The following is a 20,203-nucleotide window of genomic DNA, read 5'->3' as shown; positions in this document are numbered from 1 at the left end:
GGGGATTTTTAACAGACCCATTTTAAAAATAATGGAGTTGATTTAAGTGGCAGAGCCCCAAATATCCTACATTTGAGTCCCAATTATACGACAAACTCCCAACAAATCTTTCATTAGACCCATTATGCATGGTAAACAATCATTTGAATCCCTTTTAAAGACAGAGGCCATTACTTAGAATATTTAGCATGATATACAATACTAAATAGAAAAAATACAATTGGTATAAACAAAATTATTAAAGGACTTTATTGCAAGCTTTTGTTATATTTCAAATAGTGGTCAAGAAATATTATAAAAATACATTTGCTTTGAGGATACCAGTGAAATATCAGTTGTAAGCCTTTAAGGATTCTTTCAGTAGGGGGCAGCAGAGACTCGCTTAAGAAAAGGTAACAGTCTTAGTAAACAGCATGTCTGTCTTTTTAATTATCATACTTGCATGATCCTTGATTAATAAATATGAATGATGGATCTATGAGAAAACAAGACTGCTCTAAGTTACACACAGTTGTATCATATGCAGCATCTCTGTTTAGTGTCAGGGCATGTGGACGGTTGGTTTGTCATTTTTACAAGTTTAATACAATCCTGTTATTAGGGACCTCATGTCTACATTCCTTTTTTTGCAATGTGTGAAACGCTAAAAGAGAAAACACTTAAGTACAGCTCATAAGTATTCATTATAAATGTAAATCAGATGTTCGCAGGATTTGAAAAAGAAAATGGGGCATGAGGCTCACATATGGTGCAAAGCCTTTCTCCAAAAACAAGCCAAATAAAACGTTTAACTCTCCCAGCATGCCCTGCTCTGCTTCTTCAAAACAGATCGAAGAACATTTTTTATCTCAATGCTTGCGTCTCCAAACTGAAACATTATACATTTAATACAGGTGTAAACCTGATGAGACAAAATAAATGGTAAAGAAAAAATGTCCTCTGTGTTGCAGATTGTAGCAGTCAGCATGTGGCCATATTGTCCCAGATCACTATTAAGTGTCTATGGCCTCCATATGATTGCTTAGTAAGCCAAGCCACATCTCTCCTGGATCTCATCCACAGAGGGGGAGAGGACGAAGAAAAATTATTGGATGAAAGTCAGCATTCTTCTTGCCATCGGCCCTCCATGTTTGGTGTGGTGCACTTGCAGCTCAGAGATGCTAGGATTGGTAGCCGTATGCTAATGCCCCTGAAAGAAAGAGGGGAGAAACAGCAGTTTAGAAATTAAATATCTGCTGTCTGAATGCTACTATAAGAAAAACAAATAATTCACCTGTAGCTAAGTCCAATATGTTTCAGTTTAAAGTGTCTATTCACTTCAATTAAACACACATTTCTGACTTACTTCAGTGTTATCAAGACATGAACACATGTTTCTAGTGATCTCTAAATACAGATGGCTTTATTTCAAGGCAAAAACTGTAGGCATTGAAAATTGGTATTTGAAGTTGTAGTCCTTTTGTAAATTAATAAAAGGGTTCTGAGATTAGTTTTAGTAAAATATATTTATTGTGTACACCCCAATACAATTGAAGTTAATGTAATTTGTGGGTTTCACAGCAATGAATAATTCAAGTAGGTGTAATAAAATATTTTTTTAAACAAATCCATTTGTTTCTGGTAGAGGCAGAAATTAAAAATACAGATACCTCAAACCTGGAAAATAAAACCAAAACTATCTGCATAGATACTGTGCCAATACCAATTCATCTCTCTCTCTGTGTGTGTGTGTGTGTGTGTGTGTGTGTGTGTGTGTGTGTGTGTGTGTGTGTGTGTGTGTGTGTGTGTGTGTGTGTGTGTGTGTGTGTGTGTGTGTGTGTGTGTGTGTGTGTGTGGCGTGTGTGTGGCGTGTGTGTGGCGTGTGTGTGTGTGTGGTGTGTGTGTGTGTGTGTGTGTGTGTGTGTGTGTGTGTGTGTGTGTGTGTGTGTGTGTGTGTGTGTGTGTGTGTGTGTGTGTGTGTGTGTGTGTGTGTGTGTGTGTGAATGAAGCTTGACTATCAGCCAGCTAAAAAAGTGGGCGGCATTCATTCGGAAGGTCAGAGGTTTGTTCCCCACTACTGCAGTCAACATGACGGCAATATCCTTGGGCAAGATACTTAACCTTGAAATGTGTTCTGTAGCATAAAAACAGGTAAAATGTTATCTGGCCTTAGCTTTGTAGCATAACCTGAAAGAGATTTCTCAACCCAAATAACTTCTTTGTGTAAGATGACCACATAACCTGTTCAAAGCTCACCTGATTGGAACTGTGCCGTGCAGCACAGTCCCTCCCCTCGCGCCGTCCGGTAAATGGGTGACACACACACTCTGGTCGCTGGGGGGAGGTGTGTGAGGCGCGTTGACAGAGAGTCGGGCGGCAAATAGAAGGATGAGCGCTGGCCAGTGATGGAGTTCTGCTGCCCCTCCCAGGTGAGCCAGTACCCCCGCAGACCCCCTGCGCTGCTCTTCCAGTCCACCTGCACAGAGTCACTGCTCACTGTGGTCAGCTGCAGGTCCGCCAGCGCCGGGGTCACTGGGAACAAAGACCTCAAAGTCTTAAAAGTCATTAGTAGGAGTATATTTCAAAAATGATATTATTATTATTATAATTGTTTCCTTTTACTTATTGAATTGGTTTGTACCCGCATTTTCTTTGCTTGAAATACAAAACTTATTTCTTAAAAGGCTGTATAAGTAAAATAAAACAAAGACACATGCCTTATTATATGCCTTGAATCCAAAAGCAGTATTTGTACATGAATACATTATAATAAGAATAAATACAAAAAATAGTAGTAAAGACAGAAATGCTTTAGAAGAACTCAAACAGTAGGAAATGTGATCGGCTTTATGCTCTTGCTGCTCAGTTTTGACCTTGGAGTACAAACCTGAATGGAGCTGCTAGTAATTATGTGAAATGTAAGAATGACTATGCAGCTCAGGATTAGTGAGCTGTAACTGGACCCTCCATCTGCATCGGCTTCCGAAGAGAATACAGGACTTTTACTTAAGGAAAAGTAAAAAACTCAGTGCAAAAACAAATTGAAAAAATCTTAAATATAAAGTACCAATACTACAGAGTAAAAATACAGTTTAACTGTTAAATCACTTTAAATAAAAGCCCTACACTCAAAACACTACTACTATAAAAATAATAGCTTCAAAATATACACATTAATGTGTTCATAATGTAGCAGCTGTTAGAGGTGAATCACATTGTAACTTCTTTATTTCTGACTAATTTTATATAATTACAAAATTAATTGATTCATATTTTGTATTAAGAGTCTGAAGTTGCAAAGTAAGTAGAAACTAATCTTGATAAATACTACATTTAGTAAAAAAGTACACGATGTGCTTCTGAAATGAAGGGGTGCAGAAGTGTAAAGTTGCATAAAAAATCTATACTTCAGTACAGTACTTAAGTAAATGTACTTAGTGAAATTCAAGTACTGATCGTCTCACCTTCCGGAGTACACACTTTGACAGACATGGCCTTCTCCGTGCCCGAGGTGTGCCGGGCACTGATGGTGACCAGGTAGGTGGTGTCCGGCTGGAGGTCCCTGAGGAGGGTGGAGTTCTGCGTTCGGCCCACAGTGAAAGCGTGGAGCTTTCCCCTCGGCAGGGCGGAGTACTCGATGTAGTAACTTGTGATCTGATCTGGCTGAGAAGGACCCCAACTCACCCGGACGCTGGTTGGCCCCGACTCAGAGAGCGTCACCACAGCGGGGCTCAGCACCTCTGTGGAAAACAGTCAGTATGAGATAACGTGAGTGAAATGATCTGACCAAGATACTGGGAGTAGATAGTAAGAAAAGAGATGAGATAGAGGCAGTATATTGGTACACTTGAAATGAATTAGCATTAGCAATGTACATGTGTACAATGCTAGTCATTTCAAGCATACAATTCTAAATATATGAAAATAAAGTTTCCAATAATGGATGTTTATTAAAGAAATAATTTATTTGGTCTAAATTGCGGTTAATTATGCCATATAATTGGCCTTTTAAAATCCTGTAAAATAAAATGTTACTAAAGAAGCCCAGAGAATCAAGAAATAATCAATATCCAGTGATTAATTTGAAGTATGTTTTAATACGTTTTAATAGTTTTTCATTACTTGAAAAATGTTTTGCAATGAAATCATTCTGAATGTTTTGTTTATCTCTGAAATGTATGGGTTTTATACAATTTGGATCAATCTTTTCAGAATTACCTGTCAGGGCTTCCGTACATTACACTATTGGCTAGTTGCACAAGATGGCGTCTATCAACTTCCGGCGGCTGGGTGTGCGGTTGTAAACTTCCGGTCTACGGTGTGGAGTGGTTGAGCGGGTAGATAGCAATAGATAGATAGATAGATAGATAGATAGATAGATAGATAGATAGATAGCATACAGATAGCGATATAGTTAGCGATAGATAGCATCGATGATGAGAGGTAAAGAACAGCGATTGGCCTTCCAGTGGGTAAGAAAGTCGGCACTACATTAATGTGTGCCCCTTTGTACAAATTCGTCCCATTATAATCGGGAGATAAGTTGCCATTCATTTCCTATTGATGCTGAGGTAAAGGCTCAGTGGCTGATCAAGGTCCGTAGGGACAATTTCAGCCCCACAAAAAATACCCCTGTGTGTAGTAGGCATTTTCGACCAGGAGACTTATTGGTCACAGCTGGAGGACTGAACAGAGTACAGAAAGGAGCTACACTTGTTCTCTTTGCATGGAATAACTACGAGCTACCTACACCAAGACGTAATGTTTGGGAGCGTCGGCCGAGGGCAGAGTCCCACCCCGGACTTGACAGCTGAGTACGAGGTGGCACCACCGGATCATGACTACTCTTTAAATGCAGCGACGACAGTGATGGCAAATCAGGTGGCCGACGAGAACGAAGCCTTGAAAATTCAGGTTAGGGAGCTCCAACACCAGCTGGAAGTGTTACAACTGAGATCTCGTTTCGGGATACAACGCCTGGCAGGGTCGGACGAGGACATTCGTTTCTAAACCAGGTTTGTTTATAAGGCTATCAGGGTGTTGTTATGGCCACTAGTTTGAAAAACACCTTTCATTTGGGGAAGCTAATTTAAGAAACAAAACTATGTCTAACATGAACAATATTACATTCTTAGATTTGCCACATACAAGCATTTCCACAGCTACAACGACAGCTTTGTTTGTCACTTACCTTCATAATTGTCGATGTAACTGGATATGTACATCTTGAACCCCTTTTCTCTTTTGCTCCTCGGGGCTGAGCTTGACGCTTTTACCAGCCGATGTACATCACTGATGTTAACCTTCGGTAGGACTTGGAGACATCGAGTGTAAAATAGTGCCATCACGTTAACGTTAGCCTTCTCACTTTGCTCTACCGCTATCTGTATGCTATATATCTCTCTATCTATCTATTTATCTCTCTATGCTATCTATCGCTAACTATATCGCTATATGTATGCTATCTATCTTGCTATCTCTCTCTCTCTATCTATCTATCTATCTATCTATCTATCTCTCTCTCTCTCTCTCTCTCTATCTATCTATCGCTATCTACCCCCTCAACCACTCCACACCGTAGACCGGAAGTTTACAACCGCACACCCAGCCGCCGGAAGTTGATAGACGCCATCTTGTGCACAGAGCCAATAAAATGTCAAAACATAGTGAATGATCCCCTTAAATCTTCCAAGACTGCAAGGTGAGCTCTTTAAACTGTTAGTTAAACTGTTAAAAATCACAATATATTAATTTACAATAAAATACAACAGGTAAAGCAGCATATTCCCAGTTAGTGTTTATGACACACTGAGTAAATAGGAGGTAACCCTACCTGGCTGTGTTGTAAAGGTGACAGAGAGCATGTTAAATGCTTGGTCATTGGACTCTGGGGTCAGTGTGGCGGTGTAGGTGGTGTCTGGCTTCAGGCCTGTCAGACGTGCAGTGCTGGAGTCTGCAGATTGGGTGATTCTCTGGTGATGACCACCACCGGTGCTGGGACTGGTCCCGGATCCACCTGCTCCACCATCCCCCCCTCCTCCCGTCAGAACCGGACCGAAGCGGATCTCATAGTAGCCGTTTAAACCGGACAGAACGGGTCGCCAGTTAAGCGTGGCAGAGTTGGTGGAGACGTCGCGGACGTTCATTCTCTCAGCTCGGATAATCTCTGTCGGAGGACAAAGATAGTTTGGTCACAGGATTGTAAATAAAGACGTAATAATTCTGCCTCAACACAGAGAAAAAAAGGCAACAGAGTGGTGCTAAATATGCCTCAGACTGCCACCCACATAGACAGACAGACTTGGATTTCTGGATGCATTCACAGTCCTTAGAATGAGACAACTTGAAATAGTCATCTAAGCAAATCCCTGCTTCAAAACAACAAATGCCATAGAGGCATGGATATCTGATGAGATCCTAAGCAGGGGCTGCATTGCTCCTTGTTGTGCAAAAGCCTTATTTATACTATGCATCATGTCTTACAGCTGCATCCTCCAACACTGTATATATTTATATATATACATATAGACCGGGGGGCTGCCCCTTTCTCTGGCTGCCCCTTTCTCTGGCCAGATTCGGTTTCTGCCGTATATGTATATATATATATATGTATATGTATATATGTATGTATATATGTATGTATATATATATATATGTATGTGTATATATATATATATATATATATGTGTATATATATATATATGTATATGTGTACAATTATGTTGTATAACTGCTGAGGTGTCCCAAGTGAGTGTTATGGCAGAAACCGAATCTGGCCAGAGAAAGGGGCAACCCCCCGGTCTATATGTATATATATATATATATACAGTGTTGGAGGATGCAGCAAAGGGAATTGAATCATTGATCCATTAATAGATCCTCATATCTCATTACAGTAACTCTTACACAAGCACACAGGCACTCTGGTGTCCGGATATTTAGTCCCTCTGTCTTCAGGAGCATCTTTGGAATCAGGGAGGTTCGCGGAGACATGTGATACATCTGTGAATGATTGGTGGACTTCAAAGTGCTGAGCATTGCTTTGGGGATTAGTTGGTAATTAGATCTTCATCATCATTCAACTTCATTTTCATCTTCTTACGTTGAAACTTATTTGATGCATTAATAAATAATAACAAAATATTGACTATTGCCGCTTAAATAAATGGTAAATTAAATGAAAAAAAATCTGAATTGATCATTCAGGTTTGCACATTGAAATTTATATGTTATATGTTTCAACAAAAGATGCGAAATCATTACATTTACAAAAAAACATTATTTTTAAAAATGAAATATTTAAATAAAAAAAAGGTTTAAAATATTAACTTTTTGATACGACACTTGACATGTATGTCTCTGACAATCATATTTCCTTTCACAATTAATTGATCTCCTGCTGTACGGTTTCGGTATTTCTTTAATTCAATGATGGACCTTTTTCATTTAAAGATATGTACACAATGAAACACCTCAAACTGACCTACAAAGCGCTAAAAGGGCTGTTGATATCCATAACTAATATATTATGATCCACTTGTGGTAAACCCCCTTTTTTGTTATCTTTTTCTGCAATCTTGACCCTAAATTTGTTTATTATTTGTTTAATGTTTAACACTGGGAATCAATTATCATGTTGGTGGCACATTTCATGCTCCTTACCATTAGCCTCACATATCAGCAGCTAAATAACCCACACCATACTCACCAATGATGGCATCCCGCAAGTCCTCTGTGATGATACTCAAATCATCTATGTCCACAAAGTACAGGTTGCTTTCTATGGGTGGAGACACCACCTGCCTCAACACCTGATAGTTGCCGTGTCCAGTGGAGACCACCAGCACAGCCACGCCCTCCTCCCGCAGCTCGGCCATCGGTCCAATCACATCACCCGGTTTCACCCCATCCGTCAACCACACCAGCACCCTCGGGAGCCCCGCCCGGGCCTCGTCAGATGCTCTGGGTCTCAGCACCGACTCCTTCGCAATCCTCAGCGCTTCCACTGTGTTGGTGTCCCCCCGGAGAGGTTTGGTGTTCTTCAAAGCCCCCTGGAGACCACTTTGGGTGCTGTAGGTGCCGAAGCCAAATTCGAGGCGTGGTTGGGTGCCCACCTGCAGAAGACCAATCCTCACCTGGTCTTCACCCAGAGAAAACGGGAGGAGGAGCTCAGACAGGAAGGTGAGCATTCGGGAGTGCTCGTAGGAAGACACACTCCCAGAGGAATCCAGTAAGAAGAGGACATCGCCCTCGCAGCAGTTTAGCACTGTTGGGGAAAACGAGAGATGAATTTAGTACATAGAAACCCTGAAATGAATTAGCATTAAGCACTTTCTGGTTTCCTCGTCTGGGCGCAGTCACACCAGCCTTTTATAGTCCGGTTGAATCGAACCCTGGTGCGTTTAGCCGCTTGGTGCGGTTCATTTGGGTCGGTGTGAACGCAGTCCGAGACCTCTTAAGTAAAATAAACAACCGGACTCTGGTCCGCTAAATAGGTGGTCTCGGAACGCTTGCTTGCGAACTCTGGAGCGGTTCATTGCTGGTGTGAACGCAGTCCGCACCAAAACATAGGAAGCGTAGTATTTACGAGTCACAAGAACGCGGATATCTTCAAAAATCTTTAGCGAAAGAGTCTTTCAAGACATCCACGGTTGTTTAGTTAAAGAGTGAAGCAGAATTAAGTGTTGAACAGTGTCGTGTAAAGTAAAAATGCTCCGTCAGCTAGGCCTACATAAAAGTAAGAACACCTGTCGTCGGTGAAACGCCCCTCCTTACTGCAGAACGTTTCTCATTATGTGTTATAATGTTTTTTAACGGACGTTGTCTGATAATCATATGCGCGGGCCGCTAGTGTCTGTTGATCTCCAGATTAACAGCAGCATGAGAATAACCTGCCGAAAGTGCCGATGCTCCATGGCGGAGGCTCCGGTAGAAATTGCCGGGATTTGCGTTTTTACCCCCTTAATGTCTGACCAATGGTTGAACAGCATTTCCGTGCACATGACTTGTGTTTAAGGTTTATAGTCCGTTTGAGTTTTGCCCGTGTGAACCATGGATGTATAATAAGGCCCCGGCCACACGAGGACGAAAACGGCTAAACGCATAGGATTAACGCAAACGCAATCGCAAAAAAGCTTCCGTCCACACGCAATATTCACCGGATAGTGTCTGTCCACACGAGACAGCTCCGTTTAACTCCAACCGCTGGAGAAGCTGCAGTACATATGCAGGAGCCTGTACGTGGCGCTGTAACTTCCTCCACGGTTGTTTAGTTAAAGAGTGGTTGTCATGGTTGCCCTTCTGTTTATTCTCCGCGGTGGGGGCCGAGGGAACCGGGCAGAGTTTTTCGCCAGTCAACGTGTATTAAAGTTTAAATCTTCCGACAAAAAATAAAAGTGCCGGTCAAAGGTCTTCTTTGTTATTTATTGAGCTTTAAAACAAATGAATAACGACTCTATATAATATAATAATAAAATACACGGAGCCTCTCTTTTTCCTCCCTCTCTTCTGACAGCGTCAGTGTCTGTTTCATGCAGCAGCTGATCCAGTAATGAGTGACCCGGCCGACAGTAAAAATAAACATATTTATAACTAGTTTAGGTAGTTTGAGAGGTGTCTCCGTCCTGTCAGATTAGACTTCACTCGCGTTTAGGTCCATATCGAGAGAAAGATAAATAATCTGAATTCAGTGTGCAGTTTACTTTGACGCGGGGGTGAGCAGCAGAGGTGGGGATAATATGAAACAATGTAACAAACTGTGGTCTGGTGCGCACCAGAAGCGGACTATTAGGTGTGAATGCACCCTAAACGTCTTTAAAGTTGCATTAGATCTCAACCTTAAAAAGCTTAACTAAAACAACCTACATATTCATGTTTCACAAAAACTGAATCGTTTTCAAAGCTACTTCACACTTCCTTCTTCTGCACACACTGCATGTACTTCCTGTTCTGCACTCTTTGTTTCTTATCCTGCATGTACACAGTGTGTTTTTGCAGAAATGCTCTTTACTTATTTTACACCTGGCAGAAACCAATATTTTAAAAGTGTTTCTGGTTGGATGCCTGAAACTATGTCTGTGGTTAATATAAGCTTAAAACATGTTCAATCTTGTTCTACAACAACAAAATACTTCAGTTAATACCCCATTTGTGAATGTCAAGAGCTTCTAAGTGTCATATGAACAGCGGTTGCCAACAACTGGCTAAATGAGACAAGCCTACTAAACGTCAGCACGCTGAATATTAGCCACCTTTAGCTTAGTGCAATTGACGTGAAGCCATGTAGCTGAAATGTTCCTTGTAGCCTAGCATTAGCTTTTTACTTCTGCTAACTGCATTTACACTTCAAATATTATGACAGTGGTGTTAATATGTGACGATTAGTGTGTTGAACAAAACGTGTTATTTCCTGAAATATTCTGAACTCAAATGGAAAAATGGCTTTTAGCCGAGGGAGCCCTTGCCATGCTAACTTTTGGGTAGGCTTAAAAAATAATACATCACCCTGCAGCACTCTATTGGCAGTGAGACCTACACCTGGGGGTAGAAAACGTCGACTGGATAAAGAAAACCACAAAAAACAACAACAAAAGAAGGTTCGTCACTCGGGTGGCGCGTTAATACCGACTGTGGGATGTCAACACAAAGCTGCTGCGAAAGGTTTCTGTCGGGCCGAGAAGCTGTCACCGGACGACCTGATGATGAACTTCAACCATTTGTATGAAAAACAAAACAAGGTTGACTAGGACCGGGCTATACTTCATCTCCTGGACATCACGCAAGTGAAAAGGAAGCGTCCGAAAGTTCAGGACGTAAACAAACAAAAAGACCGGAACGTATCTGTCAAGTACAATCTCTTGTGCAACAGTCACCCAGAGAAGGTTCCCGTTTGCAAGGCGACCTTCATTAAAGTGTTTGGTGAGTACAACTTTCGTTTCAGAATTTGCTAGTTTAATACCGTTTTGTAGGTTTCTCCCTTGCGACAAAGATCTTCTGCTGTTAATAAGCATGCTAACGTGACATGGAAAGTATACTAGCCTACTGATGTCATTGCTATAGAGCAGGGCTACGGAAGCTGTGTGTGTGTGTGTGTGTGTGTGTGTGTGTGTGTGTGTGTGTGTGTGTGTGTGTGTGTGTGTGTGTGTGTGTGTGTGTGTGTGTGTGTGTGTGTGTGTGTGTGTGTGTGTGTGTGTGTGTGTGTGTGTGTGTGTGTGTGTGTGTGTGTGTGTGTGTGTGTGTGTGTGTGTGTGTGTGTGTGTGTGTGTGTGTGTGTGTGTGTGTGTGTGTGTTAATGGCTTTGAGGTTAATAAAAACTGTAGGACGTCTGTAAAGACGAGAGAGAGAAAGGCTGTAGGTCTGTGAAGAGGGGGAGAGAGGCTGTAGAGAGAGAGAAAGATGTGTGAGTGATCCATGCGCTCTCTCTCTCTCTCTCTCACACACACACACACACACACACACACACACACACACACACACACACACACACACACACACACACACACACACACACACACACACACACACACACACACACACACACACACACACACACACACACACACACACACACACACACACACACACACACACACTTCGACACTTTACTGAATGCCTTATTGAATGTATTACTGAATGACTTGCCTATTGAATATCGTTATCATTACTTTTTACAGGTTCGGCACTGAATGACTATTGGCCTAAATGTGTTACTAAATGATTTGAATGTATTTTTAACATTGTTGTAATAGTGGTATTAGTATGTGTTATGTATTGTTATAAATTGGACAATATTGAAATGTGAAATTGCAAATATGTATTTTATTTTACTATTTAGTTTATGTTACTATTTATTTTATTTGGGTTTTATGTATTTCATGTACTTGCACTTATTTGATTTATATTCATTTATAGTATAGTCCCTGATATCATATGTTGCATGTTCTCGTTTAAAAAAAAAAAAGACATAAACCATCAATTAAAAAAAATGGATGGATTTATAGCTTTTTGGAGAAAAAAAATGTTTTGATTTAATCAACAATATTGTTGTTTGATTTAATAATCATTGTTCAATATGTTCAGACTGAGCCAACAAACCATTTTAACAGGATAAATGTAATATTAACAAAATGTGTGGGTCTAGGTAAAAAATGTCATTTTCCTGAAAACTATTAAAATAGATGTATAGCGTTTTGGAAAAGAACTCCTCACATACTGATACCAGTTAAAAACCATGAATTAATGCTTTGACAAGTCTGCAGACAAGACGGCAGGCGAAAAACCTTTTAAAATGCGTGTTTTCTGAATGGAGATCAGCTAAGCTAACGTTGTATATGCGCCGACCGTCCACACTCACAACAACGGCCTATACAGACATAAATAAACCAGCGACTGTATTCGCCATGACACAGGCAGTCTGTGGTTTGTACTTGTTTAACTTTTGTCTAGTTTCTGAACAACGGCTGATGTTTGGTTTTGTGGGTCGCATTGAAGATGACGTCACGGCTCCGCCTACACTGCGTTATTATAGTTACTGCCCCAGCTACTAAACTGTAATGGAAACGCAGCATAAAGTGAGCCTGGCCTACCAAGGCCATACTAAGCGGTGCGAGGCCCTGCAGTGGAAATGCGCCATATATAGCAAATCAAGAAGACATATTCAAAATCACTCCCACAACTTTTTCCACAAGTCCCCTCTTCACTGGAATTTCCCTCCTTTTTCAATTCAACTTCTTGGAACAACACGCTCCACAACATTTATAGGGGTGAATTATCAACATGAAAGCAACAAAGATCAGAAGAGAAGATAAGAAGAAATCCAAACAAACAGAGAAACTACAAAATGATGGCGATATTGTGCTAACTTCAAACGTGGACGATGGATGAAAGGCATGCAAGCTTGGAGCACAGAGTGAATTTTTTCAGGCCCAATTTTCCATATTTCGTAATGGAAGCAAAGCTTAAGGGGAATGCCAAGAGTGAAGGGCACGAAGGGGTGGGGGAACAGTAGCTGCTGGGCTTTAGCTGAAGAGGGAGAAGGAATGGAGAGAGGAGGTGGGACACAGGGAAATAAAAGGCGTTAAAAGGAGAGGAGTGAGACTGAGAGCGGTTAGGTGAAGGGGGGGTGTACAGGCAGTTCCATGCGAGAGACGAGGAGGAATGCTGGATGGCTGTATAAAGAGCAGAGAGAGAAACAAAGAAGCTGCAGTAATTAAGACAGAATCTAAAAGCAATATTTAATAACAGATTGTGCAGCCAGTCAGTCAGGAAAAATACTCCTGATAATAAAATCTCAAGGCAAGGTTTTATGAGAGAGTTAAATCAAACGTGTGAGAGATGCATGACTCATGGAGACCTTAGATTGCCTCTAGGTTACCTTTATTTAATAAGACTATAATCACTGCAGGCAACTCGTCACCCTTGATGTTTTTGATAACCTCGAATGCCTCTTTTTTTTTATCTGATCATGATGTGAGGTGTTGATAAGACTCGGAGGTGTTGAAAGGTGAGAATGCAGCGAGGCATGTAGGCTATACACACAAATCAAACATGTGCACGCACATAAAGACACACACGTTCGCTGCCTTTCTCTCCATCAGCACTAAGGAATTCCTTACATCTGTCAGGCTGTATGGACTTTGGAGCGAGGGGGGCGCCACTCCGTATCACAACCCCCCCACTACCTCCACCTGTGTGCAGGTATGTCTTTATTTATTTATTATCCGGCTGAACAAAACGTGCATTTATCTAACAGGTACGTTTCCCACAGATCTTATTTGGAGCTATTTTCTAAAATCCTATGGAGAAATCTCATTGCTTTTTTGTCGAGGGAAGCCATGCGCAGCTCACTTCCGGGTTTTAGGACGCGTCACTGCAGCTCTCGTCTCCTCTTCACACACCACACTTTTCGCGGCACATATACTTACAGCCAATCAGCTCTGAATTATGTGAGATGACGTATGGTGGGGATGGCAGCTCTATGCCCCTATGGTCATTATTTTTTTGCCACACACATTAAATAGGAAAATATTCTGAGCATGCGCAGTGTAGTTCTTACAGTCACCATTGACTTAGACAGTAACGGCCCCTACACACGGCGGCGTGCGTTGCCGCTTGGCGGTGGGCGTGTCTTGAGCTTGGGGAGTCAACACGACCAACAACCAATCACATGAATGTCCCGCCCCGGACATACAAAGCAAAGCATTCATGCTACATCCATGCTGGCTAAATATACTGTCTATGCTTGCTAGCTGTCCATTCAAACGAAGTACACTGGATATAAACTCCCCAAACAAGATAAAACCTACCAGTTTCACCCACTGACTCTGCCACCTCCCCCCATGCCTGGCTCCTCCGATTTGTATCCCTGTATGTAAAGAGGGACTGGTCATAGAGTACCGGGTGATTCCCTACCGCCACGATAATTTTCTCCTCCATTTTTTGACATATGGGAAATAACTGTGGTCTGGCTCTCCCAACATACAGGCGGTTTGATTGGCTAGTGCTTGTACTGTCAGATTTGCATACGTGGGATTTGATTGGCTGACGCCTCCGTCGAGGCGGCAAAAGTAGAACATTGCTCTACTTTTGCAGCGAGCACCGCGAGAAAAGCTACACTTTGCTCCCACAATGCAGTTCGGCAAATCGTGACGTCACCCCATTCAAAGTGAATGGGCAGAAGCGTTGTAGCGGCAACGCACGCCGCCGTGTGTAGGGGCCGTAAGAGGGAGGGGCAGGATCGGGTTTTGTCCCACATGGCTCTAAACAGCTCAATAGGCACACACTGTAGACACTAATTAGAAGAACACAGACTAAAACAACAATGTACAGACGAATCAGATGATTAAACATGATCTTAAAATATATTTAATATATTTTTGAATTTATTTTTTGCATTTTTTGGAAATCATTATTTTTAATACTTTCTGCTGACACTAGGTAAGGCTGTGCCCCACCTGCCCCTAATGACCAGTCGCCACTGCCCTTTTCAGGTTTGTCCAGAACAGTTTACATAGCTAGATAAGGAATTAGGATAAGCCAGAATTAGGAATGATAAAATAACAGGTAATATTGTAAAACAAATACTCAAATAAATAGTCAAATACAATTGTTTTAGGTTTATGTGTGTGCCCCTGTGCCTTTATTATAAATGACAGACTTAAGGGGAGAAATAGGGTATGACCAGTGTAAACTTTGCCCAGGTCGGAATCAAACCCGGGTTCGCCGCAGCGGGTTTTGTTGTTTGTTGTGCAAGTGAGTTATCCGGCGGCCTCAAATACCATTCTTGATCCTTAAATGACTAATCATTAATCATTAACCATACATTTAGCAACATGTTCCTTCCTTTCCTGAGGTTTAAGTTTGTGAAGCACAGTTCCTATGATATAAGAAAGACAGTAATAGCACCAAGTGCACTTAGTAAAAGCTCAATTACTTTGCGCTATAGTGGTACAGTACCATCAGGTCCCTATTAATGGAAATGGCAGCATCTCACTCACTGCTACTATGTTAACATGGTGATAAGATCTGCTCTCACTGACTGACTCGGCGGAGTGTCGCCACCACCAAGTTTAGCCTCTCAGACACTTGATGGTCACGAGCTTTACCGTAGGGTGTAAAGGCACCAATAATAACATTTGTTTTGACGGCCAATCTGTCGTCATTTATCAGAACTAATGACATAGAGACATACCAGCCTTTAAACTAAATGAGGAGTGTCTCAACTCTACACAAGTGTAAGATAAATAAAGAAATATGTTCATCAAGTTGCGGAACAAGTAAAGATTTTCTGTTACAAGTAAAAGTCCTGCAATCAAAATGTGATTGAAACAAAAGTGTTGGCATCAGGATATTCCAATAAATTACCAAAAGTAACAATTCTTTCAATGTGTAATGACCCATTCCAGAATCAAATATTTTTAAATTACTGGATTTTGATTAGTGATGCATTTTTGTGGCTATCACAGATTGTAAAGGTGGAGCTTAATTATAATTATAAACATTTGATGTCAATGTTTATTTATTAGTTGATTTATATCTACAGTAATACTCTGTTTCCATAATGTAACAACCAACTTGTCAAATACAGTGTGTTAAAATAGGTAGAATATTTGCTTTCAACATGGAGTGAAGTATAGAAGTATAGATAATACATTTAAAAAAATACTCTACTCTTACAGTATATAGTTTAAAATGTACAGTACTTGAACATATGTGCTTCATTTATTCAACATATTATATATATGTGAGCCTCTTATCTATTTTATCTATATTACTAAGTACATCATAAATGGAAAAATAAAGCTGCAGATCAATCGTTCCTGCTCTCAGTTCTTTTCTCTTTATTATTACTGTAATGAGTGACTAGATCATTCAAAAGTAACTATCTCCAAGAGATTTCATCAGCAGACAATTATCTGGGAATTCAACCCAGTGTGTGTGTGTGTGTGTGTGTGTGTGTGTGTGTGTGTGTGTGTGTGTGTGTGTGTGTGTGTGTGTGTGTGTGTGTGTGTGTGTGTGTGTGTGTGTGTGTGTGTGTGTGTGTGTGTGTGTGTGTGTGTGTGTGTGTGTGTGTGTGTGTGTGTGTGTGTCCTCCCTAGCCCACCTGGGTGGTCCCTGCTTCATGGGCACCCCGTTTTGGGATCCCCTGCCCTCAGGCTGTGGGGTTTCATCAGCATCCAGTGTAATACCTGGAGTGGAGCCATGTCTCTGAGAACACTGGTGTAATACCAACTCCACCCTGAGCTCAGACAGACCCTCCACCTCCTGCTGCACCACCCATTTCTAATGGAAAAGGATTTGCGTTTCCAATAACACCAATATGTTTTAAAGGGAAATGGAAACACTTTTCAAACTGCTTTCCATGCGACAATATTGCCATTAGGAAATGTATTTATCTAGTCTATTTCCAATGTAAACGATCGAGATACGCGAATTTACTTTTTGAAATACGTGCCTAATGACCATGGGCGCTGCCATTGCTCCGGGACTTTTCCAGTGACGTCACTGTATGGGTGCGGCTTCCTGGGCCAAAGCTCAATAACAAACAACATGGCGTGCAATGCACCAGTAGTTTACATTACAAGAAAAGGGTCGTCGTCAGGAGTTTATTGTATTGCCCCAGGCTGCACAAATGGATTTTATACAAAGAAGGAAGAAGTACATTTCCATAGGCTGCCACTAAAGGATGAGAAGCTGCTCAAAGTCCAGTCTGGATGCCTGGTTCAATACAAAACATTGGATTTGAAGCCAGGATCTGTTCCCACAATATTCGATTTCTCAACGTATGCAGTCGGGAACACCGACCGTCCCAGCACGTCGGCCGCGCAAGACAATGACAGTGTCAACAAACGTGAAGTTCGAGCCACCAAACGAGTTGCTTCAGCTGCCGAGAGAGAGGTAAATATTGCAGCACTACCAGATTACTAGCTCACACATGTATTTACTGACACAGTGTGACCTTATTAATTAATGCAATCGCGTCCAAACTAAATGGTAGCTATTATGACGTACAATAGAGAATTGGGGGTGTTCTATAGCTCAACTAATTAAACTGGCATACACACGCTCATCTGTCGAAAACAGCCCTAAAAAGGCTAGTATTGCTATTGATGGATGGTATTGCAGGACCCAGAGCGCACGGAGCACAGAGCGGACAGCAGATAACGGAATTGCAGTTGTATTGCTTATAGATTATCAGAACATTTCAAAGGGGACACAGCCCCATTGGATATTAACCTATGGATTAACTACATCATCGTTGTTATCGTTGTAATGCCATTGAAGACCAGTTTAGACCAGACAAAGAGGAAGGTAAGCTATGTTAGCCTGGCGTATGTTAGTACCTAGCGCCACTTGTTTTGATGTACGTTTTTGTTGAGTTCTGTTCAGAAAGAGTTGCGAGTTTGTATCTTTCAGTGTTGAGGTGGGCACCGTTAGATTCTGTGTCTCCTTGCGATCATAAACGATGTGTTGGATGTGCGGCTAGGATAAGTAATAAGGGAGCTAGGAGTGATTTTCGGTGCAGTAATAGATTAGCATTTTTCGCTCGGGGCTAATTCAGAGGCTCACTGTTAGCATTGTGTTTTTTTTATTCCGGATCGTATGCCACTCTATTCGACCGAATCGGTTCATAAGCATAGGCCATGGGATGCCTGGTAACTGTAGATGCTTCCACATCAATGTCATCTCCCGACGAATAGTCAAATTCATCGTTCAAAACGTCGATCTCATTGCAAAATTCCTCCATCGCTGCCATATCTGCTACGTTGTGTTGACTTCAGGTGGAGCGAAAACACAGCCAGTGACGTCACCATGTGGGACTCCCCTAATGGCGGCGGCCTGGTCCCGGAATTCCCCACCCGGCCGGCGGATAATTAATTTTCTTTTGGCGAGTAATATCATATACAATAAATATTACGATCAATATCCATTGTAAAATGAATAAACTACCGGAATATTATAACTGTAATTGGTGTTTCCTTTCCCCTTTAAACTGGTAGTGAATTGAGTACTGAGATCATTTACTGAAGTAGAAATGCAATACTTACATTAAAATACTCAATGTATTAGTCCTGTATTGAAATGTTACTTTCATCATGCATCATCTCATATTAGCATAATATATTTTTATATTTACAAAATAGCTATATAGTGCTATAATAGTGTTTAATAAGTATTATGGGCTACAAATATATTAATTGGCAACAAAATGTTGTGGACAAGAAGTAATTAGAATAGAATTGGAGGACTGTTGCAGCTATTGTACAGCGCCCGCTGAATTGTAGTGTAACAAAAATAATTCTCAAGTAAAGTACATACAGTAAAGGGGGACAAAAGTACCTAAGAACAATACTTGAGTAAATGTGCTTAGAGTTACATTATACCACTTTTAACTGGGGACAACGTTGTGCAATGACTGAGAAGATGTACTTGCAGACATGCAGGCTACTTTTACTCAAGTACTGCACTGTACTTAAGTGAAAAATGTAAGGCACTTGAACCTTATTTATAGTATTTTAGTACTTTGATTTAATTCAACCATATGCTTTTTTTACCCAATTACATCTCTAAGGCAAACATTGCCTTCATATTTAGTAACTCAGATTACAGTTCCTGTCCAGTGAATGTCATGGATCTCCAGACGTCTTCATTTTGACTGTTTTATATCTCATAGAATATGATGCATTGCAGTTAGAGACGGAGTTAAAATTAGCATAGCCTTCATGCAGTAAAATACTTGAAGTAGCCTATACTGAAAGTACATATTGCTAATATACTTCCATACGTTTAGAAAGTTTAGAAAGCAGGACTTTTACTTGTAGGCTAAGTAAAGTGCGTATTTTCCCAGTGTGGTATTACTACTTTATTTAACTAAAGTTATTTTTACTTGTGAAAATGTTCTGATTTCTTCTTCTACTACTCTATGTACCTCATTATCTTAAAGTGAGAACTGGTCCTGAGAAATTAAGTTACATTTAATTTAATATTTTACATCATGGCCTCCAACTATATTTCTACCAATTATGATGGTAATAAAAAAAGGATCCCATTGGATGAATGTTATCCAGTTGTGAGGGGGCTTACCTCCTTCAGGTGCGGGGTTCTGAGCAGCCAGTGGCCGCAGGAGCACACACAACAGCATCCATGTCAACACGCGGCTCTCCATCACAAAAGTTAGTAAGTTCCCCACGAAGAAAATTATAAAACCAATGTTATGGGTTCTTGAGTCAATCAGATATCCACCACAGCCCGGAGGAGCACATTCCCACTAATTAAAGTCAGAAGCATAATTCACGAGTCAGATCCTGCTCGACTGTTTATGTTTCCTCTTCTCTTTGTCCTTCGTTGAACATGGGAACCACCACCGGGAAACTGAGCCGCTGGAAGTTAAACTTGAACTCAACTCCAAACTTCAGTCGGTGTTCGCAATGTTCTGGACGCTCCTCTCCATGCAAATGCACCTCGCTCGCGCTCAGGAGGACACCAATATCAAGCGCGCGACAGATATAGCAGTTTTGCTGGAGAAACTTTCAAAATAAAAGTCGTTTGATAGGGCTAATGTATTTTTGCTGTACATTTGAATAAAAATACAGACATGGACTTTTCTTCTCAATTTATAATTGGGACCCAAAGCTAAAGTTGAAAAAGAGCTAGTTATAGGCTTATCTCAAATTAGAGAGAATTAGTTTCCACTGATAAAAATGTTGCTTTGTAATGCTCCTGGAGG

The 20,203-nt window shown here is 41.0% G+C and overlaps 1 protein-coding gene across 1 annotated transcript; it reads right to left on the bottom strand.

Moving 5' to 3' along the window:
* Window positions 1-226: 226 nt before the first annotated feature.
* vwa1 (von Willebrand factor A domain containing 1) lies at window positions 227-19,946 on the bottom strand. The gene is made up of 6 exons (XM_034086849.1): window positions 19,561-19,946; window positions 7,688-8,245; window positions 5,813-6,145; window positions 3,444-3,719; window positions 2,236-2,511; window positions 227-1,189 (listed from the first exon to the last, which is right to left on the bottom strand). Exons 1-6 carry the CDS (start codon window positions 19,640-19,642, stop codon window positions 1,161-1,163), a joined length of 1,554 nt encoding a protein of 517 aa, XP_033942740.1. The 5' UTR covers window positions 19,643-19,946; the 3' UTR covers window positions 227-1,160.
* Between the last annotated feature and the right edge of the window lie 257 nt (window positions 19,947-20,203).

The sequence above is a fragment of the Pseudochaenichthys georgianus genome, chromosome 7 (genome assembly GCF_902827115.2).
Source record: "Pseudochaenichthys georgianus chromosome 7, fPseGeo1.2, whole genome shotgun sequence".
Classification (NCBI taxonomy): Eukaryota; Metazoa; Chordata; class Actinopteri; order Perciformes; family Channichthyidae; genus Pseudochaenichthys; species Pseudochaenichthys georgianus.
Note: the sequence above shows the minus strand (reverse complement) of the source record. Positions and strands in the feature narration are given on the sequence as shown.

Coding starts and splice junctions, on each gene's coding strand:
- vwa1 (XM_034086849.1), bottom strand. CDS start 19,642: ATGGAGAGCCGCGTGTTGACATGGATGCTGTTGTGTGTGCTCCTGCGG. Junction 8,246..19,560: donor GAACCCCGCACCTGAAGGAG/GTAAGCCCCCTC, acceptor TTTCCCCAACAG/TGCTAAACTGCTGCGAGGGC. Junction 3,720..5,812: donor CACCTTTACAACACAGCCAG/GTAGGGTTACCT, acceptor TGTTTTCCACAG/AGGTGCTGAGCCCCGCTGTG.